Below are 13903 nucleotides of genomic sequence, written 5' to 3'. Positions count from 1 at the left end.
TTTTGTTTTATAAACAATATTTTTAAGTGACCCCACAGGAATAAGTCTAAAGGATTCATGTCGGGGGATCGTAGTGGTCATTCGATGAAACCACGCCTTCCAATCCATCTTCTGGGAAACACATTATTTAGGTATTGCCTCACTACACACATATATTGAGGTGGGGCATCATCTTGTTGTAGCAAAATATTGTTGTTTGATATAGGTATTGCTATTTTCTGAAAATTTCTAATAATGAATAAATTTATGTAATAATAATAAAAAGCACTCAAAGCAGATAAGGAATCTGGTGAGGATGACATCATTACCCACTACACTTAACTACTGGGACTCTAGATGGTTCGTTAAGTCAAATTATATTCCAATATAAAGAAAGGACGAAAAATGTATGTTATGTAGATTATATCAGACTGAATTAAAATCAATCTTCTTCAAAAATAACCACCAGAGCAATACATCTTAGTCTCAGAACGCAGAAGACGACTGCAGATAGTAAATATGGAAAATGAGCTACAAAACTTATTTAGGATTTAAAGAAAGTTACAAGCATATTTAGTTCAATACACTTTTCCAAACTAAAAGATGATATAAAACCAAATGAAGATGTTACTGAAAATTTTCCAATACAGGCAAAACTAAAACAAAGTTTATCAACGCTTAACATCTAATTTTTTCATGAATTAAAAGGAAAAACGGAGTCTAAGTCCAAAACACACTTTTACACAATAAAATACACTCACGACTCCATCCCTTCCATTCAACTTTTAAAGGCCCATCAATACCTTCAATGAGATTTTTATGTCCTTCTAAAATCTCACAATCCTATCATTTTCTCGTTGGAATACCACATAAGGGCAGGACCGTTTGTTTTTAGTGCTGATTTCGGATTTTTATTGGCCCTTAATTGATTCCCCTACTAGATATAGAATTTTTACAGTGAAGTAACTAGTGAGTACTTTTAATTGTATAGTCAAAAGTATTAATTCTCTTACAAAAATATAAAATTATAATATAATAAAATTTGAAATTCCTTCCCCAACACTACTGCAGTGTTGTAATTTCTCCGCTGGCTGAAACAGGATGTTTTCGTGGCAGTAACTCCAAATCTCTAATAATCAAAAGACGATAAAACTTTATTTCGTAGTTAGAAGGAATGGAACATCTATAATGCACCAGGTATGCAGTTCAAAGTGAAGAAAAGTCGATAATCTCCAGACAATTGATGTTCACCTGTTGTATACTAGGTATCCAGTTCTTTACCAAAACGTTAGAGTAAATAATACGACATATTAGACAATAGTGAAACATCAATAAGTAATAATATGGTTTCGAGAACAATCAACAACTTACTGGACTGTTGCACACCATTTTCCAATACTTCATAGGGAATATGTTAGAAATTCCCGAGAATTTTTTTGAAGTAAAATTTTTATATAGAGAGCAAACCTCATTCTTCAAAAAAACCTTAGCTGTGAACGTAAAAGCTATTTTTGCATTTCAAAATGTATCCTTATGAAATAACCATATGTCAAAAAACAGAGAGCATTGGTGGAGCTATAGTTACCAATATTCATTAAAGCTACTTCCAATTCAGTACTTATAAGTTTATCGTCAGTTTCATTTAGCTTTCAGAGAACCTGATAAAATTATAATAATTACATAGTATATTAGTTTTAACATATATACTACCCGACTTTTTCCAGTCATGCTAGTATGAATATCATAATGTTTTTGGGAATTACTCAAATTTTTTACTAAAAATTATAATTTTTCCTTTTGACATGGATGCGTCCCTAGGTTCAACTCTCTCGATTTCTCTAGATTTTTCCCCTAACGCCACGTTATATAGTTATATAGTTTGTTTTCTGTGTATTTAAAGCTCATAAAAGTTCTCGAAAGTACTGCTCTCCACTAAGTGGATACACTGTGTATTTTTAATGTAGCGTTTTAAAATTACGCTCTCGCAGAACTGCGCCGCATGCGTTACATCTGTTGGAAAACTACAGACGCCAAGGCGAAAACATACAATCGAGTGTATATTTGGTGATTTTAAAATAACGCGCTCCTATTTGAAATCACGATTAAAAGATTTTGGATTTGATCGCATTCTCGTAATATCGTCGGACCATCTTGTTGGTGGACCCTTACTACGGTGTGCGTCCGTCAACACTCTTAGCACCAGTGAACGTACGACGTACGTCTATTTGCTATACTTCAGGACGTTGCCGTACGTCGAATATACGTTGTTATGGTTTTATCTTTTTTGATTACTCTGAAAAACTATTTATCAACAACTATTAATATTTGTATACTTTGTATATATTCCAGTATAATAATTCTCCTCCTCTGTCTTCATAGTTCATAGGTGTAGGCGGTCGTTGAAGCCATTGAGCACACAAGCTTTCAGATAGGCCCGTCGCACCCCACTTGACGTTACCAAGGCCCGATCACGCGCTTTGATTCGTTAGGCAGGTTGTGGGATTTGCCCAGGTGTTTAAGCCCCCATGTACAGCCAAAGGCCATTCCTCAACCCAGAGAGCGCAGGTGTCGTTTTTTTATTTTATTGTCCACATGTTCGTGTCAGAGCAGCTTTGTATCCAGAGCTACTCCCAGGTATTTTACAGATCTAGAGTACGTAAGAATCACACTGCCCAACGTTAAGGTTGGGGGCGTCCTAATGTTGCGTCTCCTCCTCTTCGCGAAGAGCTCAATTTTCCTTGGGTTAATTCTCAACCCTTCAGACCGGCATAGCCTATCCACCACTCGCAGTGCCCTTGTCGTGGGGCTCTGAGAAGCGGCGGCGTCCTTTCCCGAGCAAAGGATGACCAAGTCGTCAGCATAAGCCTGTGTGAACAAGTCTGCCTTATTTATAGCACTGATCAGGTCGTAGACGACCAGACACCACAGGATTGGAGACAATACTCCACCTTGTGGGCAGCCCCTGGCCGCTACGTTCTTGTCAGTTGCATTGTTTTGTTTAGCCGACGACACTAGGCGTTGTGATAGCATAGCCCTTATCCAACTTACGAGGTACATTTCGGCGCCACAAGTCTCGAATGCTCGTCAAATGAGTTCGAAAGGGGTACTATAGAATGCCCCTTCGATGTCAAAAATTGCTGCCATTCCGACTTTTCCACAGTCCAATGTGCTCTCCACCCTCCTCACCAGGGGGTGCAGAGACAGGTCCATGGACTTGCCAGCATGGAAAGTGTATTGTTGGTCATGTAGTGGTCTTACTACCAACATATTTTTCGATTATCGATTCAGCAACCTCTCCAATATTTTCAGTAAAAAATTGGTAAGGCTGATGAGCCGGTATGCTTTGGGGCCAGTGTTGTCGTTTTCCACGGTTTTGGGATAAACACCACCTTCACCCCTTTCCATTGTTCAGGTATATACCCCTAAGTAAAGTAGGATCTGAATATCCGTACCAGGTGAGAAGCCAATATCTCTAGAGCCATCCCAGGCCGGTTATATGTATGGGGGGAAGGACTTGACAGCCCAGCTACCCTCCCATAGTTTATTATCTTTTCAGCCGTGACGTAGTCCGTGTGAATCAATATTTCCAGGGTGTCCCTCTCGTTCTTTGTCATTGTCAAATAACATCAGACGCGATACTAGCTACTTTTGTAATTTGTGTTCTACAAGAACTGCATTGTGTATGCCAAACTGCTGCAACCATTGTAATCATTTTGTTTAAATTTTATGAAAAATAAATTACGTTTAATGAATTTTAATAGAATATCATTTTGTTTTGTATAAGTTATTACAGCTTTCAGTGTAGCTTCATAATTATGACGTACAGCGTACGTTTGTTGGTATATAAATATGAAAACTTTAGTCGTACGTCCAAACTTAAGGTCGCTGGGATTATTTACTTCAAATAAAAAAATGTTAGCTGGAGCAGAAAGGGTTGATTGGCCAAGTGTTGGTTTAATCCTTTCAATAGTGGAGATTTTCGCCGTCAGATTGTCTACATTCGTAGGATATTGAGGTTATAAGAGAAGCAATAGAAAACCAATTTAGTACCATCACTCGCTGACAATTGGACACCCTTGGACCTTGTAAAGATACCTAACATCGCTGTTTAAAATCTTTAAGTAAGATCTACAATATTTGTCGAATATGGGTGGACATCCGAACATGGAAAATCAGTGGTTAAACAAAGAACAATTACCAGAGCCCATCGCGAAAGGAGGTCGATTCAAGCGAAAAGACTTGTTGAGTATCTGGTGGAATTAATGAAGGTTTAGTGTTCTTCGAAATAATTGCAGATTGACAAGTTATCAATACAGGGGTATATAGTGGACAACTGATGAAATTTTATCGGAAAAATATTTAGGTTTAGTTTCCTAAAAGCGGGTGATCTTACAACAAGATTACTAGTTATTAGTTCAATAGCGAAATACTTGCGTGAGAAAAAAGATAAATCCAAGGGAGTTAACGAAAATGCAGTGCAAAAATGTTTCACATCCAAGCCTAAGTTATGGTTTTGCCAAGATCTCAAAGAGCTTGCGGAAAGTTGGAATAAAACCATAGAATACGATGAGCTATATTTCGAATATTGATGCTTTGTTTTTGTATAATTATTTAATTAACAAAGTGAATATTGGAAACCGTCATTATTTATGAGACACTCTTCATAAAAAACAATTCGATCCACCACCCCCTGACATTTCGACAGATCCTCATCCTCGTTCCTGTCGCAGTTTCGCGCGTAGACTCCTTTCTCTTCTCTGAGTTCTATGGGAGATTCTGAAGGTTTTTTTGTCAAGAGTTTTCCTTTTGGTGTGTGGTATTGTGAGTTTGCTTTTTTTCGATATTTTTCACTAACCTAACTCAACCTATCGAGCCAGATCTTTTCTCGACCTTCCGTGTCCTTTTTGGTCTGTCATATTTGCATGTGTGTCCCCATGCAACCGAGGCATACGTCATAATCGGTATTATTATACTCCTGATAAAACTGAGTGATACCTTGATCCAACGTTACACCTAGGTATTTGGCCTTCTTTCTCCACTGGATTTCTTTATCGTTGATTTTCATGTTCCGATTGGATCGGTGGCCCCTCCTTTTCGTCTATCTCGTTTGCGGCGTTTTAGAGTCTTTTTATGATGTTCACTTTCACGCACCTCATTGCTATTGCGGTATCGTCAACATACAGCTTTATCATGGTGTGAAATGTCCGCTGTGTACATATTATACAACATCGGTAATAGTACCGCTTGCGTTTTATTGTAAAGACACAAGAATTTGAATCAATGAAATATTCGTACATGAAATATGTGCTGCCATCTTTTCAATTCATAACCTATACTCCTTGGTCTATATAAACACTTCCTGTTTTCAAATTTGCACAATGTAAGGCAGATGGCAGCATATTATTCAAGTTTGCGTACTTAAGCTTCAAAATAGTTGAAATAATAAAAAGACGATTTCAATAATTTCTCGTTTCTATTTATTTCGTTTATAAGTAAACCTTCAATATTTAATCAGAGTCAAGAATCCTAATTATCTGTGTAGTACTTAATTTCATCCACTGTCAAGATAATTCAATTTAAATAACAAACAGGGGAATAATCATGCTTTGTAATCACCTATTGGATCAAACAGTGATTACATCGCTCAGTATGACGTGGTTATCAAAGGGATTCGCCGGATGAAATTTTAAAAATTGACTTTGATAATACAATACATTAGTTGATGAACGATGTCAGTCTTTCGAATTGTCATACGGATGTATTGAGGTTAAGCAAAATTGTTGCAAGTTTTTGGTAGGAAAGTCAAATTAGAAATGAAAAATTTTGTTTGGGAAATCGAAGAACTTAGTAGACCACATGTACATATTAAAGATAAAAATGTAGTCAACCAAAAACTTAGTAGATTAATTGAAGATGGATTTAAAAAATTGCAAGTTGTTTCAGATTTCGATAAAACCTTAACCAAACAACATGAAAATGGAAAACTCCATCTAAGCAGTTTTGGTAAGTGATTTTTTTATTCGTCTACTACATTCAATAATATATTATTTTCAATATTAACCAAAGATATTGATTTCGGTAACACACTTTCATTTTTGTGTGATTATATATTTTTAATTTAGTGAAATTGTATGACACATATATATTTTTTCCTACAATTTGCTAAAGTTGTTGAATATACATATAAATTAGAGTTATTCCATAGCCTTCAATGATTTAAATAAATAACCTTGTGGCTTATTCACCCAGACAATATACCTTTATGTGATGCCAAACTAGTTTATGAATAGCGTGAAATCGAGTTGAATATTTTATTTTCAAATATTTTTGTGAACAGTGAAATATTACAGCATAATGCATAATTTCAGTACACACTTTGTACTCTTAAACAATTTATAAGTACTATAATTTTTATAGCTATGTTCAGTACATGTCCATCTGTTACACAAGAGCACAAAGTAACAGCCGATGAACTAAACAGAAAATATGCACCTTATGAAGTAGATCCCACGATCCCTCAAGATGTAAAAGTGCAACTTATGATTGAATGGTGGACTAAATCAGAAGAAATCCTTAAGTAAGTATGTTTACAAAACAAATAAAGTGTTCTATCTTCTCTCACAATTATCAAATTCAATTTCAATATAATCTTTGTTTCCAAACAATACTGATTATAAAATAAATAATGTACTAAATACACTTTTATTCTAAAAGATATGTGAGTGTAAGGCAATCCATAAACAAAGACTAGAGTACTAAGATTCAAGCTCTTTGAAGCCTCCAGACGGTTAGCTCATTTTGCAATGTTATTGCCATCTGACTAGTGAACAGTCCTGGGTACACAATAGGTCAAAGCGACAGAATCAGGATCTTAAGCACTAGCTCATCTAATCTAATTATACAATATTGTTTCAAAATTTTCAAGGAATTTGGAAGGAATAGAAACATTCTACTTTTTGCCTAATTAAATTATTTATACAAATTGAGAAAAGAAATTTTTTTGGAATGTCTACAAAACTCTTTATTTGAGAGCAGTTTACGGAGTTTTCCTAAATTCAAAATATCTCCAATTTCAATATTTAACTATTTTCATGTATCTGATAATGGATATGAAAAACTCTTTTTTAATGTTGTAATAAAAATATCAAATTTTGAAAAGATTCATATACATAATCAGTTTTTTTGAATTATTGGATGAGTAGGTACATTTTGATTTGAGAAAATCTATTATTTATTTTGAATGGTGTTGTAGGTTGAGGACTCAAAATAAGAGAGAGTCGGAGAAAGAGAAATGCTTTATTGTCAAAAAAAATGTTACACTTTGTAGACAAAAGCTTGTAAAAACTAAGAAACAAACATAAAAATAACTAAATAAAGACTGTCCTAGAGTTTTTTAAATGCCAGCGTAAATATCTTTTATTTGATCTTTATCAAAGCTAAAAATATATGGAACATTATAATTCAAACATTCATGATTTTGTTAATATTGGGAAAGTTTGGAAAGATACATTCACTATTAGATATATCTTAACAGCACAATTATCTTTGTACAGAATATGTATTTTATCTTTTGACTGACATCTAATAATTTAAAAAGGTATATTGTTTGTACAGTTTTTTACTTATATGTGTATGTATTGGTTTCTTTGAATAAATTGTTTTTGTTCTTCTGTTTTATACAACAATGTTCTTATTTGTTTATATTATATAATTTGTTTTAGATGCAGTGTGTCCTATACATTTATATATACATGTATGTTTGTATTATTACACTATCTGATTATTGTTTTACTTCTAATTTCACAATTTTTTGTTTACTTGTTTATCTTTATCAACATTTGTGTTATAATGTACCAAATATTTTAGCCTTGATAAAGACTAAATAAAAGATCAAAATGTTGGCATTTCAAACAACTCTTGGACAGTTTTATTTTCAGTCTTCAACCCACAGCACCATCGAAATTACATACTAAGAAGGACATTAATCAACAAGTACAATTTAATGTTATTTGCAAACAAATTATTTCACGTCACATATTAATGTAGTTTAATATTTAAAATACTGATTCACCCTAAAAATTGAAAAATCCATCCAAAAATCCAAGTTTATTTTAATTTTCTTTCAATATTTCAAACTGTTCATCAAAAAATCGGATTATTTTATGGGAATGTTAGATATTAGAGTGTTGAGGATCTGTTAAACACACATCTGGATTTCTAATGGAGCATTTAAAAAATTATTGCGATCATTTATGATTTTTTACAGAACCGGTTTAAAAATGTCTTAACTTAGCAGATTGTCTGAAACAGTTTTATTTAGCAGTTTGTACCAATATATATTTGCCAGAAATATTACAAATTATTTCAATATACAATATTCAACAATCAATATTCATTCATTTTTATTTTAAAATAATTCGAAGTATAAAGAGAACGATGAAAAGGGAAGAAAAACGTTGTAGGCTTATTCACATTTAGGAATATTTTAACTGTGATTTAACTTTTCAATACTCAATAATACAAAATCTAATCCCATAAAAACTAAATGTTGCGCATGGGATTATTTTATGTTCATTTAAGTATCTACGAGTATCTAAAATGTACTAGGTAAGTAAATAAAAACCTAACCTAACAGTATTAATATGCAAATTATTTTTCCCCTTATTTTTGAGCACAGAATATGTCAGATGAGTCTGTCTTGGTGGTTTTGTTTTGTTTACAACATGCATCTTCTTTGTTTATAGAAATATTATTGCGCCGCTTTCCGCCGTGGTGTTTTATTTTTATAACTGATATCCAGAAAATAGGGGAAAGCATTGTTTGAAAGTCAGCAAGGTCCTATAGAAGATGGAACACTGATAGATAGTGTTAGGAGCTTTCCACATTTGTATGACAAAAAGGCATTTCTATTGGTTTACCAGTAATTTATAATCATCCTTAATTTACTGCATAAACCAAAATATTACCACCAATAAAGTTTAGTTTAATGTTAATTTTAATTTAGTTTTAATTTTTGCTGCCATAAACCATGCTTAAGTTCACTTCAATCCGTAGAGAAGTTTTTCAAACACACTTTTAATGAAATCTATAGAATTAATAATTCATACATTTCAGGCAAGTAATTATATAGTTTTGCAAAATAGTAATGACATTATAGTTATGGTTAGTATTACATAGTATGTGTTTATTTTTGTAAATATAGATTATTAAATTATATAAATATAAATTGACCTTTTATCTAGCAGGTTTTTCTTATTTAAATAATATAAATTGGGTTTATTGTACATAATTTCCAAGAATTTTATTGTGAAAGAAATCGATATTCTCTGATCTGTCTCATAAATATACCACAAACCTTTTACATTATTGTGAATTTATCCACTTCTGAAAATTTTGGTAAATACATATTTTTTTCTTTAACAAAGAACCTATTAGTACAATTTTATGTTATTTGAAACAAATTATTTTAAGTCATAGTATTATAACACATAATCTAAAATGCTAATTTTCCCATAAATAAAAAAAACGCTTGCTATACAAACAAGTGTATTTTAATTTTCATTATGTAGAAGTGTTAATACACATATTGGATTTTTTTATCGGTATGAGTTTTGATTTAATAGTTACGCATCTCCATTTCTAATGGTATATTTAAAAAAAACTTATAAACCAATTAAAAAACATTAAAGATAGCAAAATGGTTGTCTTAAACTGTTTTGTTTGGTAATTTATACCAAATTATTCTGTTATATGTGTCATTGGTCTGGAAGAATCTTTGAAATTTTTATAAGTAACCTGTAAACTGATAGAAACAGTTAGAAACTAGAAATAGAAACTAGATATATCATTTTAACAATTTAATATAAGTTATAATGATAACTTCTGTCATTTTGTTGAATATTTTATTTAAACAATTAATGACTAATGGAAAAACTAGCTCTTACTTTCTAATTCTCACTTATAAATATACTGCAAATATTTTATATCATAGTAAATTCATTTTTCAATCCTGAAAAATATTTTATATTCATATGATAAACATATTATTAGCAACAGCCTAATTTGTAAAATAATTTTGTTTTAGAGGTTTATCTGTATCCAAGGATGAGATTGAAAGAGTTTGTGGAGAATTATGTCCTTCATTAAGGTAAAATTTTAATAAATTATTAGTAACATTTCATAATTATCCAATTTTCAATACCACATAATTTAACCTGGAACTCCTGGTAATGTTCATCATTTACTACCACTAAACAAATACTCACAATCTCATTGTGTGTGGTAAACCTTTAGACTCTGAATATAACTTGACTATTATGAAACCTACTTGTCAGACAGGGTAATTGGTGTGGTCATACTAAATATGAGTTTTAAATATTGTTTTAATTTCTTTTCTTTTTCTTCTTCTTTAACCGGCGCTGCAGTCCTTTGAGAACTAGTGCCTTCTCAAAAAACAAATTCCAAACCTTTCTGTTCTAAGCATGGTGCCTTCAAGGTCTAAGCTGGATCAGGTCCGCGTCAACCTCCTCCAACCAGTGAAAGCGCAGTATTCCTCTCAGGAACCTCCGACCTGCGAAGGTCGGGATTCTCCTTGAGGTTCTCATGTATAACGTTTTTTGTTCATTGATTTTGAGTTATTTTGCTTCAGTTGCTCGCTCGAACTCCTCAACCTCTCCTGAAAGAGCCGAAGTGGTTTGTGCCATGATATCAACATCATTCGCATAGGCGAAATGCAAATAGTTCCTCTGGGTTTCATTCTGATGCTACTTGCGGCACCGTCCAGTGAGAAATTGAACAGTTTTGTCCTTCACTCTGCCAGAGGCGTTCCTCACTGTCACTCTAACCATACACAACAGCTTCTTTGGAAGTCAAACTCCACCAGGTCCTTATACAGCTGATCTCTGAGGATACTGTCGAACGTCTGGCGGAACTTAATGAAGAGGATCTTGTTTTATTGTTGAAGCTAATATCTAATTAGTTTCAAATGCTACTGTAAAGTTGTTGAGTAAATTTTAGTTATCCATGACATTTATATGTCTACTGTCTACCCTACATATTACCATCATTTTCTCCAAATTTCATAACATCCTTTAAATATAGTTGTTTTGATGTATATGTTTTTCAGAGATGGGACGAAAGAATTGTTTGAATCTTTAGAAGCAAATAATGTACCGATTTTAGTTTTTTCTGCTGGGCTAGGGGATACAGTAGTAGCAGTTCTTAAACATTGTCAAGTTTATCTATCAAATGTTGAGGTAAGTAATAAAACAAATAATATCTGGAAGAATACTACACATATTAATTTTGATTTTACATATCTTTATTTAATCTTGAATCTATTTAAATTTAGACAAATATCATAATACAGAAAACACATATTACAGAATATTGTGACTAATTTCGCTCTGGCTCTGTTTATATAAATTCTTACTGTTTTCCAGGTAGTATCTAATTTTTTGAAGTACAACAATAATGGTATCATTGAAGGATTCCAAAATCTGGTCATTCACATATACAACAAAAATGAGGTGGCCATCAAAGGTACACACTTCTATCACAGAATAATGGATAAAGAGAATGCTCTTTTGATGGGTGATTCCTTAGGAGATGCCAGTATGGTGGATGGTATGGAAAATGTGAAAGAGGTTCTTAAAATTGGATTTTTATATGAAAGGGTAAATAATATAATTTTCAGACATAGAATGTTATTCCCAGTGGCCCAAGTAACAATGGTTTTTTCTCATGAAAGTATTTTATCAAAATGGCAGTTATACTGCAGCTAAACGTCGCTTTCATGTTCATTTCTAAATTAATTGTATTCTACCCGTAAACTCAATAAAGTTATGATTAAAAAACTTTGAAAACATTGTTGAAAGGAAAAACAGAAGAAACAAATCAATATAAACTCTTATGTATATTAAATTGCTGTAACAATAAGTCATCAGATATTTGTGCCTTGAAGTACTGGTTTTAGAGAAATCTCAGAAGTAGGGTTGAATTCACCCAATCATTCCTGCAATCTTTTAGTGATTGAAAACAATTTCACTGCCCAACGTCATTTTTTTAAACGTTTTTGGAAATTATTGAGGAAACAAAACCTTGCTCCATCTTTCTAGAAATGTAATTAACATTTTGAATATTAGAGTGATGAAAACAAAAATAATCTTCTCTAAAAATCAAGGGACCATGATGTTATCATGAACGTAGAGCGTTAGTAAGAAAGTTAACACCCACTAAATATGGAAACCTTATTTCAATATGAGGTCCCTGTGAACATGAATCTTCTCAATATTTCATAAAATTTGATGATAGCTATGAATGGAAACATTCCTTTGTCCGCTCGTTCTTCTGTCTTCAACGTATGTGATTTTTTTCTATCTAAACAACGTTATTGGACTCTTGAAAACTGTCCCCGTGGTGTGATGAGGAAATCTTTTAAATCTCCTTATAAGAATTCTAAAAAAACAACAGTAATTTCATGTATGATTGCTCCACTAAATAATCTATTATTCTTGCAGAGTGAAGAATCTTTGCCGAGTTATATGGATACATTTGATATAGTCTTGGTAGATGATCAGACAATGGATATACCAAGGGCAATAATAGATTTAATTAAATCAAAACAAATACAAGGTGATTGCATCTAACATTTTTAACAAATACATAATTTAAAAAAAAATCTTTTATTTATTTTATTGACATTTTTTCATTGTTGCTATATTTGCTGTTGTTTAAATAAATCGTATTCTTTGGTTTTTTTAATTTAGAACTGAATATATCTTTTTTTAAACCCTATATATTATACAATGTGAAGGACAATAAGTATTTGGTGTGACTGTTAAAAGAAACATACAACGAATGTTTCCTATAAACATATCCCTATATAATCCCAACTATTTTGGTTGAATAATACTGATACTAATTGTTTACCCCATTTTATTTAATGTTTATAAACTCCTGGACAAAATTAATTCACCATTTCAATTGATGTAGATATTTACAATATAAACACAGTTACAATGAAATAATAATGAACACTTACAAATTAGTCGAATATGATATTAACATAACCTTAATTTGCCTTATTTTTTCCATAAAAGTTTGTTTTTGCTGGAAAAGCTATCATACCTCCAAAATGAAAAAAAAAAGAAGAAAAATCAATAAAAGAGAATAATTGCATTTGGGTCAACCCTAATAGGCCTAGTAGACCATCTCCTCTACTTCTTATAACAACATTCATGCGGCGCGACATGCTTGATATTAAATATTCAATAAAAGCTAGTGGTGTATTCTCCCATTTTTCAATAGCGACCTCTATTAGCTGGTTGTGATTAGAAACAGGGCGACTGTGACATCGAATCCTCTTTTTGAAATAGTTTATTTTATCTGAGATATAGGTACATACATGTTATTTACTGGTAACATCAATTAAAAATTGATGTTATTTATGGTCCTCTGAATGTTAAATCCCCAATCTTCTAAAATGTTAGTGAGCCCTACTACAGATGTTTCTTCTCCAATTGTGAACTTTCTTCCCTTACAAAACGCTCAAAATTGTTGATTTCGGTTTCCTGGATGGTATTGGGTTACCTACATCAACTTTTATTTCTTCCAAACTATCTAACTATGGAGTATTACAATCAATTCAAATGTACCCATTTTGGAAAGTTTTTAAAGAGCTTCAAACGATAGTGAACGTTCCAAATGACGTGTCAAAATACACGCCTACAAATTAATGGAGGAGTTCTGAAATGAGAAGATTGAAACGTTATAGGCCAACAGATCTGTGAGACAGGTTTAAATAGTAACTAAACTCCTGGGCAAAATTAACGCACCACTCATATTTTATTCGATATTCTTTATTTATTAATAGCTTACTGTACGATATGTGGGCCATGTAACAAATTGAGAAATCATATAGATG

General features: G+C 32.4%; 1 protein-coding gene across 1 annotated transcript; it reads left to right on the top strand.

Moving 5' to 3' along the window:
- Positions 1–5543: 5543 nt before the first annotated feature.
- Positions 5544–13131, top strand: LOC130891626 (7-methylguanosine phosphate-specific 5'-nucleotidase-like). Its single transcript, XM_057796467.1, has 6 exons — positions 5544–5982; positions 6397–6556; positions 10064–10126; positions 11105–11234; positions 11421–11654; positions 12498–13131. Exons 1-6 carry the CDS (start codon positions 5793–5795, stop codon positions 12624–12626), a joined length of 906 nt encoding a protein of 301 aa, XP_057652450.1. The 5' UTR covers positions 5544–5792; the 3' UTR covers positions 12627–13131.
- The last annotated feature ends 772 nt before the right edge of the window (positions 13132–13903 follow it).

This window comes from Diorhabda carinulata, chromosome 3 (assembly GCF_026250575.1).
Source record: "Diorhabda carinulata isolate Delta chromosome 3, icDioCari1.1, whole genome shotgun sequence".
Lineage (NCBI taxonomy): Eukaryota > Metazoa > Arthropoda > Insecta > Coleoptera > Chrysomelidae > Diorhabda > Diorhabda carinulata.
This window is presented reverse-complemented; position numbering and strand designations above follow the sequence as displayed.

Bases quoted from the DNA above. Each gene is read 5' to 3' on its own strand.
- LOC130891626 (XM_057796467.1), top strand. From the start codon at position 5,793: ATGAAAAATTTTGTTTGGGAAATCGAAGAACTTAGTAGACCACATGTA. The intron at 11,235-11,420 runs GTAAGTAATAAA...ACTGTTTTCCAG, and splicing joins TTTATCTATCAAATGTTGAG to GTAGTATCTAATTTTTTGAA. The intron at 11,655-12,497 runs GTAAATAATATA...TTATTCTTGCAG, and splicing joins TTGGATTTTTATATGAAAGG to AGTGAAGAATCTTTGCCGAG.